At 37.5% G+C, this 14,749-nt stretch overlaps 1 protein-coding gene across 2 annotated transcripts in view; it reads right to left on the bottom strand.

The window, feature by feature from the left end:
• The window catches only part of PRRC1 (proline rich coiled-coil 1), a 45,882-nt gene that overhangs the window by 12,866 nt on the left and 18,267 nt on the right, over positions 1 to 14,749 (bottom strand). For both annotated transcript variants that reach the window (XM_001504480.5, XM_023617772.2), the window contains 2 exons: positions 9,680 to 9,783; positions 1,458 to 1,560 (listed from right to left, as the gene is read on the bottom strand). In XM_001504480.5, the coding sequence (XP_001504530.1) occupies positions 1,458 to 1,560; positions 9,680 to 9,783 (207 nt within the window). The remainder of the gene's footprint in view (positions 1 to 1,457; positions 1,561 to 9,679; positions 9,784 to 14,749) is intronic.

Below are 14,749 nucleotides of genomic sequence, written 5' to 3' on the forward strand. Positions count from 1 at the left end.
CAATAGAACTCACTGATATTTTTGGAGCTAGATGAAATTCTTCCAGGGTAACGCTTCATTGAGGTAATTAGGTTGAATCATATGAAACTGCCAATATTTGACTGTTTTTGACTTCAAAGACAGCAATTTTGTATAGTTCAACCTAATACTCATTCTTGACTGGCATATAAGTATGCACAGTATTTGCTTACAATCTTTAAACTCTCTCCAATACAAAGGTGATTTAATGTCACCATCTGAAAAATGTTTTCTTCAACTTCTGAAAAGAAATTATGATAAAAACTATGGTATAACTACAAGATTCAATAAAATTTCAAAATTCCAAGCATCAATTCTTAGTCCCGGCCAGCCCCATGGCCAAGTGGTTAAGTTGGTGCACTATGCTTCAGCGGCCCGGGGTTCACAGGTTTAGATCCTGGATGCAGACCTACACCTCGCTCATCAAGCCATGCTGTGGCGGCATCCCACGTAGAGGAACTAGAATGACCTACAACTAGGATATACAACTATGTACTGAGGCTTTGGGGAGGGGAAAAAAAATTCTTAGTTCCCATCAAAACTGTAAAGCCCTAAAAGAGGGCCAGAGGTTGCTTCCACAGATTCTATGAACATATATGCCAAATTTATGTGCTTGTATACACGTATTTTCTTGGGAGAAAACCCAAAAGCTTTATCAGATTCTCAAATGCCTAAAGTCACAAATAACTTTAAGAGACAGTTTTGAAATCCCATTCAACAATGTATATAAGTACAAATGTGGTAAATGTCATGAAACAGAGGACAGAAAAAAGTCAACAAAATACCATGTAAGAGTACCAAGATTACAATGCATATATATTTACATTCCATTTTGTTCAAGAAAGGATTCAAGGTAACAAAAATATAGAGGGAATCAAATCATTATACATTCATGCTTACATTCTTGTGGAAACTCTGTGGATAGGTAAACTATTAGTTACATTTTTCAACAAACCTAAAGACATGGACCTTTGATCTAAAGTTTCTGAACTTTTTGCTACATAGGTTTCTACTTGTCACTAAAGATGAACAAACTTAAAGAGGAAGATCGAAACAAAGAAAAAGGAAACGGATGCATCAGAAGAATAAAATGTGAGATAAAATGGAACGTAAATGAAAGGCGAACGTAAAACCAGCAGAAGATCTTAGGGTAGTCAACACAACCATAAAAACAAAGAAAAAAATGAGGGAAATAGTGATTAACCATATAATGTATCACCTTTTCAAAGACAGCTAGACAAGCAAAGTGGGGAGGTACTAAAACAAGCTGGAAGGAATAGGGAATTGAAAAGCAAAGAGAAAAGGCTAAAAGGGAAAAGGGTGAAGCAAAATCAAGAATTTATCAGATTTCCAATGAACAATCTGACACAAATTTTTATTTTGAAAACAATATTGCACATTTCTCTGGAGCAGAAAGAAAAAGAGAAGGAGAAGCTGACCTGTTGTACACACTCCAGAGGCACTGGCGTGGCCTGAGTAAACGTTTCTAGATGAATGCCATGGACGGGATCTTCAACTATCAAACAACCAATGTCAAACCACCTGAAAGAGAATATATGAGTCTCAAATTGTTTGTGTGTGCAATAAAAGTTATAGTGAATAGAGAAAACAACAAAACAAAGCAAAAAACAAGTACTATCATTCAGATAAAACACTGGCAGATTTCAAAAAGGAAATGTCCTCCTAATCAATTTTCAAGAGGACAATCCATAAAAGCAGTAGCTAAAATTTTCCTGTGGGCTTAATTCCAAGAGGAGAAAAAGAATGGAGAATAACAAAAAAATAACTGAAAATTACCATGTAAAGTTCCTTAGCAAGAAATGCTAAGATGGGGCGTAAGAACGGGAATAGGAGAACTCAAACATGCAGCAGATCGACCCGTCCATTTAAACATGCAAACAGTCTGTCATGAGTAATATTCTTAAAATGTCAGTTGCTAAAATACGGGAATTTTTATATTGCCATCTCTATCATTAATATGTAGCGAAGTAGCAAAGTTATTAGCAAATTAAAAAATAAGCTCACTCACAGGAAATAATCCTCTCCTCATTCCTGATAAATCCTTCTAGTCACGTTTCCAGAACTATTTACAATGAATCAGTCTTTGAGAACAGCTTCGTGAAATCAAGAAAACTTTCGTCCATTTAAAGATACTTATAAATTATAAAAAGTGATACATTTTAAAACTGACTTAAGTGAAATCATCTGTAAGACCATTAGCATTTTATCTAACCAGAACCATGAAACCAGATGCCCTGAAACTATGAATTTAAATAACAAGAGGATATGGAGCAAGAAAATGTTCAGTCTATTTTTTTTAAACATGTAGATCTAATAAAGTGTGATGAAATACAAAATGCATTAGGAAACTCTTATACCTATTCAAAGAAACAGCAAAGTAAAATATAGAATAACTCTGCTGAGTATTAAAACGGCAGTTTGTAATGTCTGTAGTATTCATATCCTAAGACTCTGTTTCAAATTAAGAACATTAAATAATATTCATTGTATTTGGTATACTAATCAATACTGTATTTTGCATGATTTGTGTATAATGCAGGTGGCAGGGCGTAATTGTAGTGACTATGCTGACAGTCGTGGACATCCTGAAAAGCAGGCTCACTGAAGCTGAGAGAAAAGTCTCTTCTGAGACACCAGTGAATACACATTAGAACTCCAGGATCACCTTTGTTCCCTAAAATACTATCATGCTCCCAAACACATCAACCTGTATACCCCATTCTCTTCAACTCAGTATCTAAAACTGCAATCACTGTCATGTCCACCAAAACCTCTTCCATTTCTTTCACCAGCTGGCTGAGTAAACTCTCAGTTTTTCTCCCTCTCCTTCTTACTGTCTTTCAACTCCATCTCCACTCCCCACCCCAGCGTGGAGGAAGAATGGTAATACCCAATGACCATGTTCAAGGACAGTCACTTCACGGACTTGACCAATCCTATGTGGAAACCACTTTAACTTAAAAAAAGGCATAAGAAGAAGTGTGGTTTCCAAGACATTGAGATTTCATGCAGCTGAAAAAATTTCAAAATAGAATCTCGGGAAGTGATGTAGGTATGTCAATTTGTATTTTAACAAAGATAGACCATCTACTAACACTAGTCAATTCACAGAAGAAAGGACATTTTTGTGTGTGTGAGAGGAAGATTGGCCCTGAGCTAACATCTGTTGCCAATCCTCCTCTTTTTGCTTGAGGAAGACTGTTGCTGAGCTAACATCTGTGCCAATCTTCCTCTATTTCGTATGTGGGACGCCACCATAGCATGGCTTGATGAGCAGTGTGTAAGTCCGCACCCGGGATCTGAACCTGCGAACCCCAGGGTATCAAAACAGAGCACGAAACTTATTAACCACTACACGACTGGGCCGGCCCCAGAAAGGACATTTTAAAGACATTTTAGCACATTTAACACATAACCCAAGATTTTAAAACTTGATAGGTTAATCTCTGAATAAGGATGGTCCATATTTACACTGGCATTTTTCCATGTATGGTATACATTATGTTAATTTTTCTCATGTAGCATGAACTGATGCAAACTTCATCACAGACAGTTAGGTCTATACTGGCTCTACAATGCTAGGGGCTAAACACATTTGGGATTTCTTCTTTCAGCTGACTTGCTCTTCCTGAATTGGTCTTTTTTAGTCTCAATTATAAGTATACATTTCCTTGACTTTATCTTCTGTACATTATTTCCCACAGTAACATCGCAGAGATAATTAGCCAAAGCAGGAACTATCAAGTGCTTTGGATTCTGGGTTTGCTGTCTATTCTCATGTCCTCCCTCTCTCCTCCTTCTGTGTCTTACTATCACAACCTTTGCATCTTCTCTCCTTCTTAATCCATACTAGAAACCATCAACAGACTTCCTAATACCATTTACTATTCCTAATCTTCCCAATATGCTACTCTTCTGCTCAAAAGGTACTTGGTAGGAAAACTAGCCTAGTTTCCAGGTATGACGGAGCCATTTATGATAGAGGCCAATACTCCCAATGAGAAGCTGGATGAGTTATACAAGTCACATATCCAAAGGCATCAAAGAGCTGTAAGAGCAAGTAAGACAGAAAGGAATAACATTCTGGACAGGGAGAACCTTTCAAAGATGAGCTGAAGACCTCCAGCTGACCCTGAGTGCAACCCAGCCCCGACTCAGCTCAGTCTGTGACTAAAGTACACCACACTATCCATTTCCACACACCCCACAACTCCGTTCATTAGAGGAAAGGGTGAACCTTCTCAGTTCACCTGAAGACTGAGAGTTTCTCATCAACAATGTCTAGCTTCCGAAGTTTACTGGCCATTCAAAGAGAGGGCACCATATCATCTCACCAATAGGAGGCTAAAGGAGACCTACAAATGAACACCCTGGAGTTAGTAGACAAGGATTTTAAAATAACTAGGACTCATGTAGTCAAGAAAAAAGAGGTAAAGATAGTCAAAACAGATGAAAAGGTCTAGATATTCAATAGATAAACTGAATCTTTTGTTTTTTAAAGTAAGAACTCAACGTATAGGCTTAACAGCAGACTGCACACAGCAGAGCAAGATTACTGACCCTGAAGACGTGAACAGAAAACGCTCAACCTGGAGAAGAGAGGAAGAAAAACCAGTGTGGGGGATGGGGACGGGGATGACAATGTGAGAAACATAAAACACTGTCAAAATGTACACAAGCATGTAATTAGAGTCCCAAAAAGAGAAAGGAGAGAAGACGGGCCAGAAGCAAATTCTGAAGATACAATGGCCACAAATTTTCCAAAATCGATGAACAATATAAACCCTATGAAAGACAGAATCAAGCTCAGTGAATCCACAAAAATTTAAATATAAAAGTGAGCAAACACAGAGACACCTAGGTGTAGCACAGTACTGCAAAAATAAAATAACAGAAAAAATCCTAAACGCAGCCAGAGAAAACATTATCTTCATACAAACAGTAAGATGGATAGCTAATTCTTAATGCAAATGATGGAAGCCAGAAAACAATACACCTTTAAAGTGAAGAAGAAAAGAAATGCCAACCTAGACTTCTATATCCAGCAAAAATATCTTTCAAAAATCAAGGTGAATTAAAAGTGCTTTCAGATGAACAAAAACTGAGAGAATTCATAGCTACGGTCCTCCATTATAATGTAGTACCAAAGGAAGCTCTTTAGGCAGAAGGAAAAACAAAACATGCAGGACAGAATTCAGAGAGTAAATATAAATGAATATTGACTGCACAGAACAATACTGGTAAGATCTTAGGAGTTGTAAATACATGCAGAATTAAGATACTTGACCACAATATTGTAAAAGGTGGGGGCGGTAGGGAATGGTATTAAAAGCAGTTCCAGTATTATCAAAAGTCATACTTTTTATTGTAACGTAATACATCAAAGAAAGTACAACGTAATCTCTAAGGTAACCATTAAATAGTAAAAGGTTAATAGAGGAGAAAATGAAATAAGAATCATTGGATGGTTACTTGGTGCTTACACAGAAAGTTCAACTTCTCAACCTAGCATTTGAAGCTCTCCACAATCTGTCCCCAAATCACTTCCTGATTTCCTATCCAACAAAAGTTCAGCCAAGCTGATACAATCAGACCCCAGAATACATCTTAAATCATGTTCAAACTTTTCCTCCACTCAGATGTCCTACCTATTCTTTTCCACTTATCCAAATTTTACCTACTCTTCAAAATCCAGTTCAAGTCCCAACTACTCATCAATCTCATCTGACACCACCTCCACACTCAGTTACCTCCACTGACATTGTATATGTTTACTGTCAGCAAAAAATGACATGCCTTTTTATGCAATCATTTAAAATAGTTCATCTGTGTATATATTTTCTCTCCCCATTGGCCTATAATATACCCCTAAAGTTGGAAAACATTTTTTGTATATTATAGCCACAAAGTACTGGGCACAGTGTTATTCAAAACTAAATAAACAAAAAATTAAAAGAAAAACAAAACCACAATGTGGTTACAAAAGAAGGTAGATTTCAACAATTGGAAAGTTATTTCAATATAAATCAATCCAGCACATTAAAAAAATTTTTTCCCATAAAACCATTTATTAAAAGTACAATGTCCTCAAAAACAATGATGAATCATATTGTCTGGAAGTTATTTCCAAACTAAATAGATGAGAGGTAGTGCCCAGAAGAACTCAAACATAGTGACTACCACCAGGCCCTCTCGCCCATACCTTCCATTACTCTGAATAACTGTGCAAATGATTGTGTTTGTTACTGGTGGTCAATTACATCCAAGCCAATTTACAATTGTATCATCTTATATTTAGTGTTATTGTACTCAGTGGTTATTAACACAATCTTAGAACACAGCTGTTACTACCTGCATTTTCTAATTAAAAAGGAGAAACAAGGGTAGAAATGTGAGCTACACAGTCACAAAGTCAGTTAAATGGGACCAGAACACAATTTTCTCTCTGCTTCTAAAATGGGATACATTTTTTATTAGGTATTCAGAGTGAACTCCCTAGACCCAATTATATTTTGCTCCTAAGAGAAACACAACAAGCTTCTTACTGAATAACTATATGCCGACAACTGCTCAACCTAGAAGAAATGGATAAATTCCTAGAAACATACAACCTAAGCCTGAATCAGGAAAAAACAGAAAATCTGAACAGGCTGATTACTAGTAAGGAGATTGGCTCAGTAATTAAAATCTTCCAACAAACATAAGTCCAGGACCAGATGGCTTCACTGGTGAATTCTGCCACACATTTCAAGAAGAATTAACCAATCCTTCTCAAACTCTTTCAAGGAACAGAAGACGTGGGACACTTCCAAATGCATTTTACGAGGCCAGCATTACTCTGATACCAAAACCAGACAAGGATGCCACAGAAAAGAAAATTAAAGGACAATATCCTTGATGAACACATATGCAAAAATCCTTAACAAAATATTAGTAAACCAAATTCAACAATACACTAAAAGGATCATACACCATGATCAAGTGGGATTTATTCCAGGGACGCAGGGATGGTTCAACATCTGCAAATCAATCAACACGATACACCACATTAACAAAATGAAGGATAAAAATCATATGATCATCTCAAGAGATGCAGAAAAAGCATCTGACAAAATTCAATATCCATTATGATAAAAACTCTCAACAAAGTAGGTATAGAGGGAATACACTTCAACACAATAAAGGTCATATACGACAAGTCCAGCGCTAACATCATACTCAACAATAAAACACTAAAAGCTTTCCCTGTAAGATCTGGAACAAGATTAGGACGCCACTTTTATTCAACGCGGTATTGGAAATCTTAGGCAGTTAGGCAAGAAAAAGAAATTAAAGGTATCCAAATTGAAAAGGAAGAAGTAAAACTGTCACTATTTGCAGATGACATATTATAATAGAAAACCCTAACGACTCCAGCAAAAAACTGTTAGAACTAATCAACGAATTCAGCAAAGTTGCAGGATACAAAATCAAGACAAAAAAACCTGCTGCGTTTCTATAAACTAACAACAAACTATCAGAAGGAAATTGAGAAAACGGTTCCATCTACAACTGCATCAAAAAGAATAAAATACTTAGGAATAAATTTAACCAACAAGGTGAAATATTTCCACTCTGAAAACTATTAACACACTGAAGAAAGAAATTGAAGACGACAAAAATAATTGGAAAGATATTCTGTGCTCATGAATTGGAAGAATTAATATTGTAAAAATGTCTATACTAGGGCCTGCCCAGTGGTGCAGCAGTTAACTTCATGCACTCCGCTTTGGTGGCCCAGGGTTCACAGGTTTGGATCCTGGGCGATGAACCTACACACCACTTATCAAGCCATGCTGTGGCAGGCGTCCCACATACAAAATAGAGGAGGATGGCCATGGATGTTAGCTCAGGGCCAATCTTCCTCAGCAAAAACAGAGGAAGACTGGTGGAGGATGTTAGCTCAGGGCTAATCTTACTCCAAAAAAAAAAAAAAAGGGTAAAAAATGTCCATACTACCCAAAGCAATCTACATATTCAATGCAATCCCTATCAAAATTCCAATGGCATTTTTCCCACTGATGTTTCCAAAGACAAACAATCCTAAAATTTGCATGGAACCACAAGACCCAGAAAAGCCAAAGCAAACTTGAGAAAGAAGAACAAAGCTGGAGGCTCCCTGATTTTAAACTATATTACAAAGCTACAGTAATCAAAACAGTATGGTGTTGGCATAAAAACAGAAATACAGATCAATGGAACAGAATAGAGAGCCCAGAAATAACTAACGCATATACAGTCAATTAATTTACAACAAAGGAGACAAGAATACACAATGGGGAAAAGACAGTCTCTTTAATAAATGGTGTGGGGAAAACTAGACAGCCACATGCAAAAGAATGAAACTGGACCACCATCTTACACTATACACAAAATCTAACTCAAAGTAGATTAAACTCTTGAACATAATATGTAAAACCATAAAACTCCTAGAAGAAAACAGGCAGTAAGCTGCTTGACATGGGTCTTGGTGACAAGTTTTTAGATTCAACACCAAAAACAAAGGCAACAAAAGCAAAAATAAACAAGTGGGACTCCATCAAACTAAAAACTTTGTGCACATCAAAGGAAACCATCAACAAAATGAAAAGGCAACCCACAGCACGGGAGATATTTGCAAATCATATATCTGATAAAGAGTTAACATCCAACATATATAAAGAACCCACACAACTCAAGAGCAAAAAAACCCCAAAAACCTGATTAAAAAATGGGCAGAGGCTCTGAACATTTTTCCAAAGAAGACATACTGACGGCCAACAGGTACATGTTGGCCGTCAGTAGTCAACATCACTAATCATTAGGGAAATGCAAATCTAAACCACAACAAGGTATCACCTGACACCTGCTAGAATGGCTATTATCGAAAAGGAAGAAATGTTGATGAGGACAGGGGGGGAAAGGAACACTTGTGCACTGTTGGTGGGATTGTAGATTGGTGCAGCCACTATGGAAAACAGTATGGACGGTCCTCAAACATTAAAAATAGAACTACTATATGATCCAGCAATTCCACTTCTGGACATTTATCTGAGAGAAATGAAAAGCCTAACTCAAAAAGGTACATGCACTCCGTGTTCACTGCAGCATTATTTACAACAGCCAATACATGGATGCAACCTCAGTGTCTGTTGATGATGAACGGATAAAAAAAGGGTAGAACATACACATATATACAATGTATATAAATTCTTTTGTACATATAATCGAATACTTTTCAGCTATAAAAAAAGAAATCTTGCCACTTGCAACATCATGGATAGGCATAACGCTAAGTGAAATAAGTCAGCCAGGGAAAGACAAATACTGTGTGATCTCATTTAAACGTGGAATCTAAAAAAAAAAAAAACAAACCAAACTCTTAGATATAAACAGATTGGTGGTTGCCAGAGGGGTGGGGGGTGGGCAAAATGGATGAAGGGAGTTAAAAGGTACAAACTTCCAGTTATAAATTAAATAAGCTCTGGGGATATAACGTACAGCATGGTGACAACAGTTAACAGTACTGTATTGTATATTTGAAAGTTAAGAGAGTAGATCTTCAAAGTTCTTATTACAAGAAAAAAATTGTAACTACGTTAGGAAAAAAAAAGCCTCTTACTTGTCGGGTAGCAATTCTGCAATGAAGTTTTCTACAGACACAGCAGTCTGCTTTTCATGGATCACTCCAGTTCGCCGCAAGCTATCTATCCGCTCCTGAGCGCCCTGAATAACAACAGTGTAGGTTAGAAACCATTTCAAATTATTCAGCATTAAATGCACTAATTACATAAGTGATCGATGCATACATTTATACACAAACACAAACTCATTGTAAACATTAAAACAAAAGTAGAGAGAACAAAATATGAAAATTCCAATCATGCTCCCCTCAGAATTCAGTTTGCAGCGCACCTGCCAAATTATTCCTCTATGCATTATTATTTTGGTTGCTGCTGTGAAATGGATTATTTTTATATTACATGTTCTAATTGGTTATTACTAATATAAGGAAACTATGCACTTTTTATGTTGATCTGGCAAGAGGCCATCTTACTGAATAAAAATCTATTATTCCTAGTAGTTTTTTAGTTGATTCTCTCTCGAATTTTCTTGGCAGGCAATCATATCAATAGTAAATAAGTTTTTTCTCTTCTTCTGATCCCCTTTAAATACAGCCCTAAAACACATACCAAACGAGTTCATTTTTTTTTAAACTGCAAATGTATATTTTACACAAAAGCGTATTCAGGAAAATTATTATGAAACAAAATTGGGGGGCAGAGAACACTGTACAGATTAATTAAATATGTATCTTACAGCAGAAAACTACAAGCTGGATGAATGAGGGCAAGGTTGCCATTTACTACTTTTATCTGAATCACTTCATAAACAGTGATCGTGAATGATGTGCTGAGAATATATTCGAAACCCAAGATAAAACTCCATTTCTGAAAATAACTAGCCGTGGATAATACACCTGTTTTTATTACAGACAGCAGAGCTAAGTAGTGAATGAGATTAAGCGGTCAGGTCTTATTCAAATGAAAATTAAGAAAGCTAGGACACTTCTCAGAATAAATTTATTTCAGAAACATCTGAAAGAAGAGAAAGTGACAACCGTATGAGAATGGGTAAACAAATTTACGACATTAGCTTTTAAAGATGAAGGAAGATATGATTTAAACCACAACAAAATCAAGACTGTGTATTTTTACTTACTCTTCTATCTCCAGTACCTGGCACAGTGTCTAATCTAACAGGCATTCAGTAAGGACTTACTACATGAAAAACTGAACAAAGGAAAAATAAACGGCTTCTGAAGCCCTATATCACTAATGTTAAGAATCTGAATGGTGTAAACACGATGTCACGAAATTCAGGAATACGGAATGAGGAGGCAGCTCTTGCATTTGAAAAAAAATTTAAGAGAGAAAATTAACTTTTTATACTGGAAAATTTAAATTTGCCTAATTTACTCCTCCCAAGAGGTAGTTATGGCTAAATTTTGATTATAAAGAAATTTAAATAAATGTTAATCCAGTAAAAGCTACTAGGGGATGAGGGGGACGAGCACAGGTTCATCCCCACCTCTTCGAAGGTGTATCTTAGCTACGGCTACAATGAAATACTCCTAGATTTTATGCTTCTAGGAAACAAAAACTAAGTTTGTTCATCTTTTACCATCCTACAGCACAGGGCTTTATACTTCACTGGGTTCACAAAATATTAAATTGAAATTAACTAGCTCCTATAAGTGATAGGATAATAAGCTGGGCAGACAAATTTAATTCTTTGTTTGTTTATGGAATCCAGAAGAGAAATGAAGAGGGGGTTACATCAGCCTCTTCTCCTCTGACCACATTAATTAAACGTGGCATCTTGTGGAGTCATAAATACACTTTATTATTAGTCCCTACTAATGTTGTGAGAATGGAATTTTAACTTTATTTTTCAGCAATATAGGGGATCAAGAATTAGGCGGTTTAGAGGCCACAGTGAAGTAATCATCTCAGAACTGAAGTAAGATACAGAAAGGCCCCCTGTGTTTATACTGTACTCTAGGAGCTTATACAAAGCAACTTGGTTCAGATAATCAAAATTCAAAGCTTCTTCATAAGTGCTTATAGCTATTAACTACACCTTTGTTGAATACAAGCTATAAAACAATAGTCCTAACTGATTAGCTTTCTAATACTTGGCATGAGAATCTTCAGAAACTTTCTAACTATAATAACGGCTGACTTATTTTCTTAAACAGTTTTATATGTTTAATGGACACCTTTAATTCAAAAAAGGCATTCACTTCAAATAAAATCTGATGGGGAGGAAAAATTGGGTTTAAATTTTAATATTCTAGGATTCTACATTATTTTTCTTCTCATTGGCTCCCCCTACTGTTTCTGGGGAAAAAAAGCAGCTGAAAAATTTGCAAATTACTTCCTATACGTACGTAGTATCAGTTTCAATGAATTTTAATTTTAAGCTTGTACTGAAGATCGTGGAAAAGGAGCCCATATGTCTAAACTTGAAGGGCAAAAACCAATAACAAAAATAAATCTGCAGATACTAATAAAATCACAACATAAATTAACTACTAATAATATCCATAAGGGTTTTTTTACAGAAAAAATCTCTATCAGCCTTTCAAGTTCAATATCCTAATTTTAGATATCGTCTGTGTAATGATATTCAACGTTACAAAATATTTAAGACCCATGTTTCAAAAACCATGTAATTTTGAGTTATATTCTAAAAATCACATGGTGATCTATCATCAAAAACTATGAATGCCCTATCTGCTGACAGCTCTGTCTGGTCCTGTTTCAGTTCTGTTGGGAACAAACAATTGGAAACCACATGACCTGCAAAAGGATTTTAGCGAATCATTATGTCATTTGCATTCTCAATACCTAAAACACTATTCTGAATTGTCCCTTCACACGACATTCAGGAGTCGTCTACGTTCTGGGCAATGTGGCCCATCTCAGTGGGTGAGAGGTAGGGGCAATGTGGCCCATCTCAGTGGGTGAGAGGTAGGTCTTTATTTCTAATGGGAGGGAAGAGGGCTTGTTAGCGGGACATGGAAAAGGAGAGCGGCATGCTGCTTCAATCACAGGCGTGTATTCAGGCAGAAAAATTTCAGGAAAGAGTCCATGTCAAAGTTGAGGAAGTAGAAATGAAAACTATTTGGGTCTACTCAGACCTTTCCTATCTTTGTGTGTCAGCAGAGGTGCTTCAAACACCAGTGTGAAGACCACCATGTGACTGTAAAGGTACTGTATCAAGGTACAGCAACGGGGGGGGTAGCTGCAGTTCTGTTCAGAGAAAAATCTCTATTCTCTGACTGAGTGTTAACCCAAAATTCAAAACAGATCCCACAGTGAAAATGTCTTCTGGATTAGACTACTCACTTGAGGAAATAAAGGATTGATTTAAAAGATTTACCCAAGCATTTTGAATTCTGTTGCTTGCGGTTTTATACCAAGATATCTTTTTTTTTTTTAAAGATTTTTTTTTTTCCTTTTTCTCCCCAAAGCCCCCCGGTACATAGTTGTATATTCTTCGTTGTGGGTCCTTCTAGTTGTGGCATGTGGGACACTGCCTCAGCGTGGTTTGATGAGCAGTGCCATGTCCGTGCCCAGGATTCGAACCAACAAAACACTGGGCTGCCTGCAGCAGAGCGCGCAAACTTAACCACTCGGCCACAGGGCCAGCCCTATACCAAGATATCTTGATGAGACTGCTGGATATTCATTTTAAAGAACTCTAAGCACTATTATATAAGTTCACAGCTGTGGACAAAACAAAGATCCCTGTGCTTGTGGAACTTAATTCTACTGGGATAAAGTATTAAAAAAGTAATATAGAAGTAAATTAAATAGTATCAGAAGGTGCTGCGTGCTGTAGGAAAAAAAACAGAGGAGGGTAAGTGTGATGAGTAGTGCAGGCGCAGACTGCTGTCCTCAACAGGGCAGTCAGGACAGGAGGCCTCACTGCGGAGGGAAGATCTGAGAGGAGACCTGGAGGAGGTTAAGGAGTCAATAAAGTAGGTATTTGAGGGAAGAGTGTCTGAGAAAGGGGAACCAGCTACTGAGAAGGCCCTAAGAAAAGAGCAGCATGCCATACAAGTATGAATAACTGCAAGGAGGCCAACATGGCTGGCATGGAGTGACCATGGGGGAAGACCAGCAGGAGATGAAGCCAAAGAAAAAAACAGAAGGCCAGATCAGCCAAATCATGGGGGGGGGGGGGGGGGGGGGCTGTAGAGGCCTCTGTAAGGAATCTGGGTCTTACACTGAGTGAAATAAAAGTTTTGAAAAGAAGACTGACATGGTCTAGCCTATGTTTTGAAAGGATTATCCTGGCTCCTCTGTTGAGAACAACCTACAGGGCAAAGAAAGTGCAGAAGATGGATGACCCATTGGGAGGTGACTGCAAGATTCCAGCAAGACACTGTGGTGCTCCAACCAAGGAAGCAGCAGTGGGGACAGTGAAAAGTAGTCAGATGCTGGGTATATTGTGAAGGTAGAGCGAACAAGATTTCTAGACGCATTGGATATGGGTAACAAGAGAAGTCAAGGATGGCTCCAAGGTTTCTCACCTGAGAAAATGGAAGGATAGAGCTGCCATCAATTGAGATGGAGAAGGCTGGGGGGAGCAGGGTGGGAGGAAAGAAAAGAAGTTGAGTACAAGACATATTAAGTTTGAGACATTCAAGTAAAGGTGTCAAAAAAGCAACTTTTCTATAAATCAAGTTTACATGAGAGGTCTCTGCTGGAGACCCAAATGTGAAACTGTCAGCACACAGATGGTGTTTAAAGCCATGGGACAGTATGAGATGAAGAAGGGAGTAAATGTAGATAAAGAGACCATCAGGAGGTTGGGGAGAAAAGGAGGAACCAGCAAAGGCAGCACAGAGGAGCGAGCAATTAGCGAGGCAGGGAAAAAGCAAAAGTCTGGTATCTGGGAAGTCAAGTGAAGAAACATTATAGAAGAGTGAATGGTCAACTGTCTCAAAAGCCACTGAAAAGTCAAATAAGATGGAGAACACTGGTAACCTTGACAGCATTCTTAGTGGAGTGGTGGGGTGAGCACCTGACCGGGGTAGGTTTAAGAGAATATGCCGGGAAGAATTGGAGATAAAGTGTTGGCAACTCTCTGGAAGAGTTTCGCTGTAAAAGGAAGCAAA

This window comes from Equus caballus, chromosome 14, assembly GCF_041296265.1.
Source record: "Equus caballus isolate H_3958 breed thoroughbred chromosome 14, TB-T2T, whole genome shotgun sequence".
NCBI lineage: Eukaryota > Metazoa > Chordata > Mammalia > Perissodactyla > Equidae > Equus > Equus caballus.